Source organism: Colletotrichum gloeosporioides (genome assembly GCF_011800055.1).
Source record: "Colletotrichum gloeosporioides strain Lc1 chromosome Unknown consensus_16, whole genome shotgun sequence".
Lineage (NCBI taxonomy): Eukaryota > Fungi > Ascomycota > Sordariomycetes > Glomerellales > Glomerellaceae > Colletotrichum > Colletotrichum gloeosporioides.
This window is the reverse complement of record NW_025544661.1, coordinates 106,752-120,245: the sequence shown is the minus strand read 5'-3', so window position 1 is coordinate 120,245 and position 13,494 is coordinate 106,752. Positions and strand designations below refer to the sequence as shown.

At 51.9% G+C, this 13,494-nt stretch overlaps 2 protein-coding genes and 1 pseudogene across 3 annotated transcripts; all 3 read left to right on the top strand.

Annotated features, from left to right (window-relative positions):
• Positions 1-235: 235 nt before the first annotated feature.
• On the top strand, positions 236-3,470 carry GCG54_00012756 (uncharacterized protein; the record flags this gene model as incomplete). Its single annotated transcript, XM_045412627.1, has 7 exons — positions 236-1,440; positions 1,494-1,611; positions 1,672-1,709; positions 1,767-2,629; positions 2,679-2,818; positions 2,883-2,966; positions 3,021-3,470. 7 exons carry the CDS (start codon positions 236-238, stop codon positions 3,468-3,470), a joined length of 2,898 nt encoding a protein of 965 aa, XP_045268633.1.
• Positions 3,471-5,719: 2,249 nt separating this feature from the next.
• GCG54_00012755 (Cytochrome b2) lies at positions 5,720-7,164 on the top strand (the record flags this gene model as incomplete). Its single annotated transcript, XM_045412626.1, has 6 exons — positions 5,720-6,039; positions 6,104-6,233; positions 6,293-6,367; positions 6,426-6,593; positions 6,646-7,074; positions 7,132-7,164. The coding sequence occupies 6 exons, from the start codon at positions 5,720-5,722 to the stop codon at positions 7,162-7,164; spliced, it is 1,155 nt and encodes a 384-aa protein (XP_045268632.1).
• A 3,205-nt stretch (positions 7,165-10,369) lies between these two features.
• On the top strand, positions 10,370-11,125 carry GCG54_00012754 (annotated as a pseudogene). The gene is given in 5 exon segments: positions 10,370-10,447; positions 10,508-10,681; positions 10,697-10,787; positions 10,844-11,053; positions 11,112-11,125. Coding segments are annotated over 5 exon segments (567 nt in total).
• Positions 11,126-13,494: the final 2,369 nt, after the last annotated feature.

Genomic DNA, 13,494 nt, shown 5'->3' with positions numbered 1-13,494 from the left:
GGACGTGGGTCAAATCCAAGTGACGCCATTCCGACCCACGTTGACGCCGCCGTCAATCAGCAAACGCCAAGCTCTGAATTCGACTACCTGAGTCGGGGGCCCAGCTTGAGAGTAATTGAGGCACTGTATGCCATTATGAGGAGCGCTCTTTTTGACCAAAATTACTTTGTGTAGAAAACGTTTACTTGCAGCATTACAAAGTTGCGAGGACTGTTTATGCGTCGAGAACGCCAAGATGGTCGGGAAAGGCGAAGGTTTCTTTGATTCAAGTCCCCCGCCGTACCAGCAACATCATGCACCGAGACTATTCTTCGTTCGGAGGCGCCGAGGACGTGTCGTAGCATTTACTATTCTCGTTGTTGTGCTCGTCTCCTTGTCGCATTACTACAATGCGGCTATTCAGGATGCTGTCATCACCGAGGAGCAGCGCGAAGTGCTTGTAAAGGGCCTCGAAACCTGTCGAGAGACTGTTTCTCGGCCTCAAAGAACGGGCGGCATTGTTCAACGAGAATCGAATCCGCGATGGAACAAGGTCTCTGGACAGAAGCAAACCATTGTTCTCCGGAATGCAACCCTCTTTGACGGAGACGTAGTTCTCCCCGATGCAGTCGATATCGTCTTTGAGAAAGGCCTCATCAAATCTGTCGAAACAACTCGAGAGCATGACGACTTCCCCAGCGACGCAGTCGTCTACAATCTCAACCGCAGATTCGTCACGCCCGGGCTCGTCGACATCCACTCTCACCACCTGGAACTCCCTTTCTCCTCAGTCTCCGCAACCTCAGATGTGAACGAGAAGCCACAGCTCGGACCCATCACGCCCTTCGTCCGAGCCATTGACGGATTCAAGCCCTACGATCCGGCCATCAAGATCATTGCCTCAGGCGGCGTGACGACGTCGCTGATTCTACCTGGATCCGGGAACATCATTGGTGGCCAGGGGTACTTGGTCAAGAACATCCCGTCTCCCGGCGAGAATGGGGAGCCGATCGTCGAAGATTTGTTGCTGGAACATGGAATCCCGGAGGAAAGCCGACAAAGATACCTCAAGATGGCTTGCGGTGAGAACCCGAAGCATCTATACGGCCACACCCGCCTCGGAAATGCTTGGCTCCTGAGGCAGCATCTGGAAAAGGCCCGGAAATTGAAGTCGAAGCAAGAGGCTTGGTGTCATGCGGCAGAGCAGGTCCAAGACGAGATATTTGACCACAGAAAAACTGGTCGCTTCGTGACAGAATACGGAGAAATCCCAGAGGACCTCGAGCTGGAGGCAACCGTGGCCCTACTTCGGGGAGAGTTCAATGTCAACATCCATTGCTACGAGCCGGAAGACTTTGAGAGAATGCTTGCCGTGTTGCACGAGTTTGGTGTTCATCCACAGGCATTTCACCATGCTCTGGAGGCATGGCAGGTTCCAGAGTTTCTCAAGGAGCAAGAGAGGTAATAAAGTGAACTACGTATGATTGGATTATGGCTGACGGGGGACTGCATAGAAATATCACTATTGCCACTTTCGCGGAAAACTCTCTTTTCAAACATGAGGCATATAGCGCAAACTTGCGCGGACCAAAGATCCTTGATGACCACGGCATTCGTGTTGTCTTGAAATCGGTAAGATAGGACCAGGAGTACCCCTGGATAAGAATCAAGGGCTCAACCTTTGTCGTCTAGGACCACACCGGTGAGAGCAATCACGCCAAATATCTCGCGTAGGTCTACACGGCATGGCAAATATTTGCCCCAGCTTTTGCCTAACACTCGAATAGGTACCAGGCAGCAGTCTCTCACTCCTTCGGACTCTCAGAGTCAAAGGCCCTACAGTCCATAACCTCGGCTGGTGCGTATTCGATCCAGCAAGACCACCGTATTGGATTTGTCAAACCCGGATACGATGCCGACTTGGTCGTTTGGGACGCGCATCCTCTTCAAGTCGGCGCGACCACGATTCATGTCTTTGTCGATGGCCGTGAGGTTCTCGACGAAGACGGCGCCCTGGCTACCTTGAGCAGGTCTCTGAAAGACATCGATAATGCACTGCCAAAGATCAAGGCCACAATCCAAGAGGAGACAAGAGAGTATGTCTGTGGAAGAGCATTAACACGCGGTACTCGGATCGTCTTCACTGGGATCAAAGAGGCTCTACTTGATGATGTGTTTTCTCTGGACACAACTGGCCGTCTGGCCATGGTCGTTACAGACGGCGAGATCACCTGCCTTGGGGCCGAGTCTGCATGCGTCTCCTCCCAAGAACGCGAAAATACTTTATCCATCAAACTAGACAACGGCTACATCACACCAGGTCTGGTCGCATTCGGCAACAACATCGGCATCCTGGACATCTCCTCTGAGCCATCCACAGGCGACGGTTCACCAGGACGGAAGGGCAACGCGCTTAACGAACGAAAGGATCTCCACTTTGCTAAATACGGCGTCCACTTCGGAGGAAGAGGCTTCGGCCGGGCTCGGCTCGGCGGCGTCACGAAAGCTGTCACTGCACCAATCTTTGGTGGCGGGTTGCTTCAAGGTGTCAGTGTCGGCCTCCGGACTGCGGAGAATGTTACTGTTCTTGGAGGTGGCATATGGAAAGACGAAGTCGCTTTGCACGTTGCCATCGGCCAGGAAGCTAAGGGTAAGCTTGGTTGTCAGCGATGTTCATGATGTTTTTGCTGACCACACAGAAGGCGATGACACTCCGACTATATCATCTGGGGTCGAGCGTCTTCGTCAGGTCATTGAGGAAGGACAAGCGGTGTCGGCGCAACCAAGCAGTTCCTATGCCCGCGCGGCGAACGGTTCACTGCCCGTTGTTGTGTACACTGTGAACGAGGCGAGACATCTTTCTCCGAGGGTTGTATTCAGAAGAGTTGCTGACCATACCGCAGGATGACATTTCCCAGATAGTTCTTTTAAGGCGTGACTTTCCTTCCGTGAACTTCGTCATTTATGGTGGGCATGGAGCTCCCCTGGTAAGTCATTGTGCTGCATATGATCGAAGTCCCAAGTTGTTGACGACTTCCCAGATTGCCAGAGATCTAGCTGAAGCCAAGATACCCGTCATCTTGACTGGCAATCGCGGTGCCCCTGATAAGTGGGAGAAGAAGAACTCCTTCGCCGGTCCTCCGTTGTCTCCGAGCCCTGCTCAGGTGCTCATCGACGCCGGGGTGCTCGTGGCACTTGCAGTAAGAGGTGACTCAAAGGTACATGGACTGGCTCAGGAGGCACAGTGGGCCGCCAAGTTTGCGGGCTTGAGCGAGAAAGAGGCGATCAAGTTGGTGTCGACAAACTTCAACAAGATCTTGGGATTGAAAGAGTTCTCAAAGGAAGGACGTCCTGTCGAAACCAAGTTTTCTGGGGACTTTGTTATCTGGGAGGGGAATCCTCTAAGAGGCGAAGGAAGCGTGGTTTTAAGTGTGCAGGATGATGGGAAGATTGGGGACTGCTGGCCGGATTATGAAGGCGCCGTTTTGTGAAAGCATTACGCACAGACAGCAGACGGATGCTTGGGATTTTACTTGAATCCCCACGTGGTTTTGGAATCTTGAACTGCGGTGTAGATGTAACTATAGGTGCCATTCGGCCTCTTCTGGCGGTTCATCCAACTTGCTGCAACCGACTCTTTTGGGATCGACTCGGCGAGACCATGGGATATCCCGTCAATATTACCGCCACTTCCCTTCATACCTTGATACCAAGGGTTGCTCTAAGTTGCGAGATCGGAGGATGTCGGACGAGACGTATCGGCTCCGTCTTGCCGTGGTATGTCGTACTGCTTACGGTATCGACGCCGTCAGGTCCACCACGAGATCCGCCCAACGCTGAACGAACCAACTTCGAGTGGATACGCGGCAGGAAACGAGACAGACCCATGGATGAGGTGCACCGGCCTTTGACATATTGGCCCCAGAATGAACGGCACACCCGTAAACTGCAAGCTTTTGAGAGGCCACTGGCCACACTGAATTGTAGCAACCTTACAGCAAAACCGTTCAAGACGATGACTTGAGTATCGGATATCTCACGATGATATTCCATGGTCTAATGGGTTTCGAATCCCCTTTTTCGTAGAGTGACATTGCTTCTGGAACGCCTTCGGACTGCCCCCACGGACTGCCCCCACCCCTACGAGCATCTTTTCTGGGCCTGTGTCCACGTTGACGTGGAAGCGAGCCCACCCGAGCCTGGACCGCTTGGACCGAATCCCACCGTCGATGGCAACGTAGTGAACACTAGCAGAGAAGCGGCTCCGCGAAGCCCCGTGATCAGTTTGATAGCATCTGATAAGATCGAATGCCTGTCCTTCAGAGGATCTTCCATACGTCAAAGCAAGGTTTCTTGGCATCCACTTTCACGGGCTCCAGCCACGCGGGTCACTGAAGCATCTGTGAAGCTTCGCAACTCTATTCCCACTTCCCGTTGCTCCGAGTACCCCAGTCTTCACCGGATACGCTTTGACTGCAGAACAAACGCGTAAAAGAGGAGTTCGGGATGTACAATGATCACATGCTGCGTCCTTGCTGCGTGGGATCAAGAGGTTGCTTGCAGACACTTCACCGATCAATTCACATAGCACCCGCAAGTCTGTTGTTCGGAGACGGTTGAGCCTCCAATAGGCATATTTCCTGGAAATAGGAGCACTTGGGCTCAAATGAGCAGCTAAACCATCCTCGACCTAGAACAAGCACAACTGGTACATTCACCGACAACCTCAACTTGATCTAACGGCCCGACATACCCAGTGATCATTATGGTTAAAATCAAGAATTTTCCGAGCACTCTATGATGTATCGGCCTCGGCCCTCAACAGGTACCCAGGATTTCACAAAAGAGAGTTACGTTTGGCTACAACATCGCTACCAAAGCTCAAAGGTCCCATCGCAAATGTAACCCCGATGCATCGTGCCTGCGAGATGTCCAAGCTTTACCTAGATATGGAGTCTTTGCGCAAGTTTCCGCCGCCCATCACCACGTCTGAGCGGGCAATCACGGAGAATGGCTAGAACGGATGTAGTTAAAGACCTCAATCCCCATTGAAAAAGATTAAACCCCCACATTCCTGCCAAGGTTGGACCCTTTCCCGCGTAACGCTGAATGCACCGATAAACTCCGTTACATCACCGACGTTGATCCAAGCCGTCATAGTTCGTCGTTGCAGAAGAGAGTGTTCGGTGGATCTGCAAGTCGTGGGGCCATTGACCCGTAGGGCCGTCGTGGAGCCGGCCACGCGTCTACTTCAACTTCCACCCTGCTCCAGGCCCGGAGTCTTCCCGTAGATCGCTGTACCTGCAGGACGTGGCTAGTTCGGATATCTTGTATGGTTGAACTGGAAATTGGAATTTCGATATCCCTTGAGAAAGTTTCTCCGAAGACTTCCGGCGATGGCTTCGCTTTGCAGTTCGGAGGCTTTCCGAGCGTGATGCATAGCATGCAATTTGAGGATCCCAGGATGAGTAACGACGGACTCAGAATATCCACTGCGTCATTTTGTATTATTCGAAGAATGTTGAGGTTTTGGGTGGCTGAGGCCTCGGCGGCTTGGGATGTTGCTGCTCGGAAGTCGAGGCGAGACCGAGAACGAGAACGAGACTAAGGGGAAGAAACAAACACCGTACATCGCGATGAAGATATATAGGTTGGAGAACATCTCATCATGCTGATTGTTTTGAGAGACAAGCAAGGAATCTGATAAAGCAACCGCTCGACCTTCTTCAATACTATCACGATGCGCGCAACTACCCTCCTCGCCTCGGGCCTCGCCCAAAGCGCCCTTGCAGCAAGGGTCTTCCTTAACGAGCCTGATACCGGCATTGAACAGGCCCTTCCGGACCTGCAGCCTGGAGAACTGCCCAGTCTGGATGCCATGATCGGTCTGCCAGATTTCGACTTCGCTGCGAGGAACTATCTGCCCATCAAGAACTACACCTACTACAGAAACGGAGCAGCGGGCGAGTGGTCGTACCGGAATAACCTCGAAGTGTATCAACGGTATCGCTTCAACCCTCGCGTGATGGTTGACATTACGAACGTCGAGCAAACGCTCCCGTACGTGCACGATTTCTTTGGTCTTGGGCATGTAGATGGGCTGACAAAACCTTCACGGGAATAGAACCACCATCTTGGGACACAACTTCTCTGCTCCTTTCTTCATCGGACCTGCTGCTCGCGGTGATCTGGGTCATCCCTTGGCTGAGCTCAACCTTATCCGAGCGGCAGCTGCGGAGAACATTCTCTACGTGGTCAGTGTTTAGTACAATATTGCCAACAGGCTCAGGAGGCTGACACTAATCTCATGCAGCCCTCTCTCCTCTCGTCGAAGTCGATGGAAGACATCGCCGCCGCCAAGGCAAATGGACAAGTCCACTTCCAGCAGGTAAGTGCCGCAGCGGATTTCGTCCTTGTTCGACAGCTGTCTAAACTCAACGAAACAGCTTTATCTCCAGGACAACATGACCGAGACCCAGAAGGTCCTTGACAGAATTGAGATGGCTGGAGCCAAGGCCATCGGTTTCAGTGTCGACTCCGCCGCCGACGGAAACCGTCACCGTGCTGCTCGCTTCGACGTTGGCTCCGCCGACTCCGGCTGGTCTCTTATCACTGTAAGTTGCGCCTCTATTGGACCTTGACGGTACTCAAGCTGACGTATCTCAGTGGGATGTCTACCATCAGCTCACGAACATGACTTCTCTTCCCATCGTTCTCAAGGGAGTCATGAGCGTCGAAGATGCACAGGCGGCGATTGAGCATGGTGTTCCGGGTATTTGGCTGTCTAACCACGGCGGCCGTCAGCTCGATGGTGCTCCCTCGGCCTTGGAGGTTGCCCTCGACATCTATAACACCGATCCCGAGATCTTTAACAAGATCGAAGTCTACGCTGATGGCGGCGTTCGCTATGGAGCCGATGTTTTGAAGCTGCTGTCCCTCGGCGTTAAGGCCGTCGGCTTGTCCCGCTCTTTCATGTTCGCCAACGTTTACGGCCAAGAAGGCGTTGAGAAGGCAATTCAAATCATGAAGCACGAAATTGCGATCGATGCTGGCAACTTGGGCGTCGGTGATTTGAAGAAGATTGATCCCAGTTATGTGAGTTTAATCAAGACATCGATATTTGGCCCGAGTCTTTACTGACAAACTTTACAGGTCAAGTGGACGCCTGACCACTGGCAGGGTTAGAGTTGCACCCAAAATGCAATCCACCCATGAAGTCTAGAGCCACTAGAAATGCAACCGGTGCAAACCATTAGACGGGGATTTAGAGGGGTTGAATGAAGACGAAACGAAACATACTTGAGTTCAATGTTAATATTACAATACAAACAATGGCTGCTTTACAGTCATTCACATACATAACCTTCTTCGCTGAAACAAACGCGAATAAAATTCCTCGTGATGAAGCGACCATCCTTAGAATCAGGATCACTGGGCGATCACTAGGTAGGAAATGTTAATCATGTACGAATCCTTCGGATGGAGAAAGAACAGGTTTTCAACTCACATAAGGTAACCGGCCGAATTAGGATCCCGTGTGGTAATGGTGACAAGAATAAAACTATTTCTTCTCGTGTTTGGAGATGCTCGGTTTCGAGAGAAATGGCTTTTTCTGCCCTGTCACCAACCAAAACCGCCCCGCCTACGGTTAAGTCGGCAGTTATCTTGCTCATTTCCTCCTCAATGGAGTAGTGCATGTTGACAGAGCTCGCAATAATGACCCATTGGGCATCGAGCTACGACATTATCGGACTTCCGTACCCCCACCATGTTCGACGTTCTGGCTACGTGGACCATTTCGTGCTCACTGGTTATGAGAACCCTGTACCCTCCGACCTGGTGAAGGCGAGTCATAGAATCAAGAGTTTCATGGCGCGGCGGGGAATTAATTCTGTTGTCCTCCATCCGAACACCTTGTAACCAAAAGTCCCGTCAATCTGACACAACCAGAAGAACCAGCCGTATCGTATCATGGTCCACCACCACCATCGTTGCAGAATCAAATTGACGCGAGATCTCAAAGACTGCGAAACAAGACGGACACGGATAGTATTACGGCAAGTTTCATCAACATGAAGCAACCATAGAAAGGCAATACAAAACAGTATTGAACGCTTTGGCAAGAAGCAATGAACTGCGGAAGCATGGAACAAGGCTACAGAATGGGATGGATGCAGATTATGGTGAGGCTGGCGAACGCCCTATCGGGACAAGAATAGTTCAGAAGAGGACCCTGGGGTGTAAGGATGCAGTATGTTTTGGACTCACCGGCCGTATTACGGAAACACGTGTACGAGCAGGCCAACCGAGGAGCCGTTGAAGCTCTGTTCAAACCAGGAGAGATCCAACATGAAGAGAGCTTCATGTCTCGTCTCACTGGTCGACATGCTATATCCTGGTCGTCGTTGGTGATGATTTACCAGAACCTTTCTCTGGTGAGACAACGCCATCTGATGACCTCGGCACCAATGCCCACCGGGATCCAATCAGTAAGCCCCGTCACGAACCGCACACCCTTCAAGCATCCAGAGTTGGACCTTCCCAAAACTTCTTTTCTGCCCAGGCAATCAAGTAACATCGCTTCTGCATTGCGTTCATGCTGACGCGAACATACGCGAATAGCCTTTGAGATGAACGGAGCGCCAAGATGGTAAGCCACATTCCCCAACGTAGGTCTCCGCGTGGCGACAGACGGCCCCAGAGGGTTTCCAGGACGTCATCTTTTCTTCCATCGATGTGCCGTCTCATTCAGAATTGCTGCAAAAGTTACTTTGGTCTATCAATAGCCAAGTTCTTGGGCTGCGTGGTTGTTCATGCAATCACACAGACGGTCACCCACAAACTCTAACTCTGCTCACTCTGAATGGCTGCTCTGGGCTGCAATCCAAGATCTCTGCACAGCACCGCCGCGACACATCTGCGCAATGATCTGCGCAACCTCACTCTTCACGGTTCAAATGTCGCCCCTTTTGATAACAGGAAGGTTGAGCCCTTCAATCCACGTCATGAAGGTGTGCAAAGCGTGCTGAAAAGGACGATGTTCAACCACCACCGGGATCGACGGCAATTCAACAGATTTAGCCGCTCAGACCCCATCCCTGTCAGCAATTGATGTTCATTGGGTCTCGCACGTCCAATTAAGCTTGAAGCTGGCTTGCTCTGGTACATGCTTAAAAGCTGCGGTTGGGCGAAATAAGGTTGTTTGTTACAGGTTTGCTCACGGGTAGAATTCCCCTGCTGATGGGGTTCTTGGGAAGCCATGCGGGACATCATGTCATTGAATTGCGTGTCGGATGCTCCCGAAGAGTTACTCCTCAATATTCGCCCCTATGATAAGGTGAGCTGAGTTTGGCGTGGCCGTTGAAAGTTCGCGAGGGGTTCCCAAGAGGGCGCCGATTGCTGGGGAGGTCCCCGCGATGGTGTTGACATCGCGGAAATGTTTTAGTCAAGTACCGAGTGAGTGGTTTACGAGTGGTTCGGAATGTCGCTTTGTTTCAACGCCAGTCGAGATGCCGAAGCCATCGTTTCCCATCACCTGTCACGGCTAGGACTATCGTATACTAGAAACACCGGGACAAAGTCAGTGTTTGATTCACGTCTCTCGGATCGATCGTCCAAAGACCAGGCCGACGCATTTCAGGCGGGCTCGGAGAAATAATGCAGCTATTATTACCACCATACCTATCAGAAAACATCAGATAGCCAGGACGCCCAAGTACTCTGATCAGTCCATCCACTGCTCTGATCCCTACCTTACCCCGATCAGCTGCCAGAGGGACATTATCTTGACCCCGCAAAGATTTGAAGCTCGGGTCAACATGATGTGCGAACCTATAGCATGGAACGCCTGGAACGGGCGCAGATGTCTGGGCATTCTTCATGGTTGCCCAAATCTGCCTCCCATGCGTATAGAGTTTGAGGCAGACGTCTTTTGAGGTCTGTAGATCAGGCGAGTTTATTTTCAGAAGTTCCTGATTATCTGGTAAGGTTATTTTCTTGCTGAGTTCGGTTCGAGATCAACCAGGTCCCCGTGGGCTGGGTTGAGGGGAGATGCCTGGGCAGATGTGAGCATGAATGAGACATGATCGGGACATGATCACAGCAAGGATGAAGTAGACGAGGATATTTGTGTGATTGCAGAGGTGTATAAGAAGGTCTGGTATCCTCATCAACTATCCAATCTGTTTTCCAGATCGTTATCAGACACTCAGTCAGCTCGACTACACAATACCTCTATTGCACTGAACCACTCTCAATATGCCTACCCTCTCTTGGAAACAGGCCCTTCTTGGCCTGCTCCTATTGGAGCCACTGGCAGCTGGACTTGCCGTTCCTCCTAAGCCTGATATGATGGACCCAGAGGATCACCTTGGTATCAAGGCACGACGCAATGATCCTGCGGTTCACGTTCCAGACGCAAGCGTTTGGGTTCGAGACCGTTGCCCTGATGACGACGGGCCTGACCGTGGTGAGTATCGTCCACAGCAACCAACAAGGCTTCCTCGAGAGCTAATCCAGACCCTCACAGGCGGACGGCCACCTAGACCGCCACAGTTGCGTGCTCGTGACTGCAACCCGCCCAGACCTCCTGATGATGGTGGTACGTTAGGAACTGAAGACCAACGGTGAAGTTTTCTGGCTAATGATTGGTTTGAAGGACGACGTCCACCTAAGCCTGAGGACGGCCCCGATGGCGATCGTGGTAAGTGTATTCAAGTATCCGTATAGCTTGGTCAAAGCTTACAATGACCGTGAAGGTCGTAACCCCCCTAGGCCTCCTCAGAAGAGGGACGGCGTTGATGATGGACGTAAGTGAAGCACAGAATGATACTACTCTTGTAAACTGTTTAATAACAATACGCAGCTCGACCGCAACAGACGCCGCCGCCGCCGCCCCCGAATCCACCTAATCCACCTCCTAACCCGCCTCCGCCGCCGCCACCTCCGCCAAATCCCCCTCCACCACCTCCCAACCCGCCGCCGCCGCCTCCACCACCGCCCCCGGTGCCACCACCAGGCCCCCCACCTCCGGGGCCCCCTCCTCCTCCGCCTCGCGCTCGGGATGTTGACCACCGTGAGTGAACGAGTAGTTCTGTCAATCTGTGAAATCGACTGACATGAAGTTTCCATAGATCCTGGGATGTAAAGGCGGAGTTTCGCAATTGGTGGAGGTTGGTGGAGGATGAAGGCGGGAGTAGCTGGAGGGAGATGGGAGAATTGAGAAGGTTGCGATGTCTTCTATTTTGGGAGTGACAACATTCTTTTTGTTAGTACTTTGGACGGTTATGATTTAGTCCGATCTATCAAGTATTATCTGAATTCAGTTCGCGCTTTGGGGGAACCTATATTCATCCTTTTTGACTGAGGTTTTACACATCTCTTTGCTAGTGACCATCTGGAGACTGTCAGCTAATCCTTGAGTAAGCCAATATTTTCAGTCTATTGGTTATCAATTCTTCGTCGATGACCGCGGCATGATGTGTACCTAATATGGCCTTTCATGCCGACGGGATAAAATGGTTTCGGAGCCGAAAGCAGGTGTCCAATCATTTCATTCCCTCATCAATCTGATAAAGGTCAGGGATTCCTTGTCTTCTACAACCCCGCAAACCAGTCTATGAAACATCAACAGCTGAATGGTCTCCTCCACCGCTATCGCGGTGGCATCGAAGGCCTCATCGGGCTGTGTCAGGAACAAGAGCGCGCCCGGATCACGGCATCAGATTAGATGTGAAGGGCCGGCAGATAATCTGAAGCCATCATCAACCATACTCAGCCTCAAGAGCAACCTTCCCATCCTAGCCGTGATCCCGAGTTACACCCGTCGCCGCGTGACGTTGCATTCCGTCCCCATACGAAGCGCGGGATCTGAAGAAGAGAGACACAGGGGCAGCGTCGCCGTCGAATGGCAAATTGGAGAGCTCTGCGGGGATGCAAACACTGAAACCACTTGGACTCTTCTAAGCACTTCTCGCCGTCCGAATTGATAAGTTGCTGTCTGATAAAGGTAGGGATGAGTAACGGCGATTTATTTTTGGAGCTAAAACAAGCTTTATGTGGTCCACAATTCGTTCATCATCCCTAGCCAGCTGAAGTGTGAAACATTTGATCATGGCCTTCCGCTGCCCTCAGCTTTTCTTCATAAAGCTGCGACAGGGACGATTGAAGGGTAGTGTCAAACAATCGCCAGCTTACTACCATTTCCCTTCTAGTTGAGGAGTACTGCCTGTAGGTCTTCTGTTGCGGTCCGTAATCCGGTCAGCAGCAGGTCTGCGAAAGTCTATCCGAAATTCTGATCGCCTGACAACGAATAACGAGGGACGTCGAGTATAGTGTTCAGTGCGCCTCATAGACAATAAAGAAGATCGGAACCTGAGTTTTCAATCCCGACAATGTCGTTAATCCGCAGAATGGTAGGTACAGGGGCCTTTTGCGCAATGGTTTCCTGAAGTCTGACCAAATACTGACGAATTCCTAAAGCAAGTTCCGCGAAACGAGCGTCCACTGGACTTTCAGCTCCTAGCTCGCCAGGACGATCCAGATGAGAAGGATGATGATTGTGACGATGATGATGATGAGAAGAAATGCAGTACAAGAACACATAGACAAAGCACATCCTCTTTGACTTCATCTACCAACCAGCCTTCCGGGACACCGACAAACCCACAGATCAGCAGCTCTGTTGTTCCAGCACCTACTTCCACAGCTCAAGCTCCTCCGCCAACTTTATCGCAAACCACTCAATCGACCATACCTGTAGCCGCTGAGCCCTCTTCGGCACCCCAAACGCCCCCAACATCGACTGCCCCAGTCGTAGTGATACCAACAACATCCCTCGAGACAAGTGTTGTACCACTACCAACAGGACAAAGCTCAGCTCCAGCCGCCCCGACGTCGTCAGCGGCAGCGGCTCCGGCGACAAGTACAGCACCTCCGCCAACGCAGGCAGCAAACTCAAATAATGCAGGGCGGACAGCTGGCATCGTTATTCTCATCCTTGGTGAGTCAGCCCCGTATCTCGAGACACAAATGTAGCCATGACTAACCGTCACCACACTCAGCATTCTTCGCTTTCTTCGCCGGAATCTTCTTCTTTCGCAGGTGGCGAGCCCGACGTAAGCGTAGAACAGCAGAGAAGGCAAAATCAGTAATGGGCCCAGCCGAGCCTCCAACAACTCCGCCATCACCTCCTCCCCGACTGACAAGGGACCTACCGCCGCTGACCTCGCACCCTCCGATGACCTCACTTCCACCCCCACCGCCCATCAAAGGCTCCGGTCAGACTCCCGCACAATCATCAAATACAGCAAGCTCATCGATGTACAGCAACACGGGGGTTGTAGGGAACCGACCAGCACGTAACACACGCGCCATCTCCCAAGTGCCATTACCTCAATCAGCACAAGTCACGCATACAGAGGAGGTCCCACGAGATGAGAAGCCGCAGGCCGCGTTCGGGATACCAACCTTCTTGCAATCTGCCATCAACCGCAGGGCAAGGAACGCAGAGCTGGC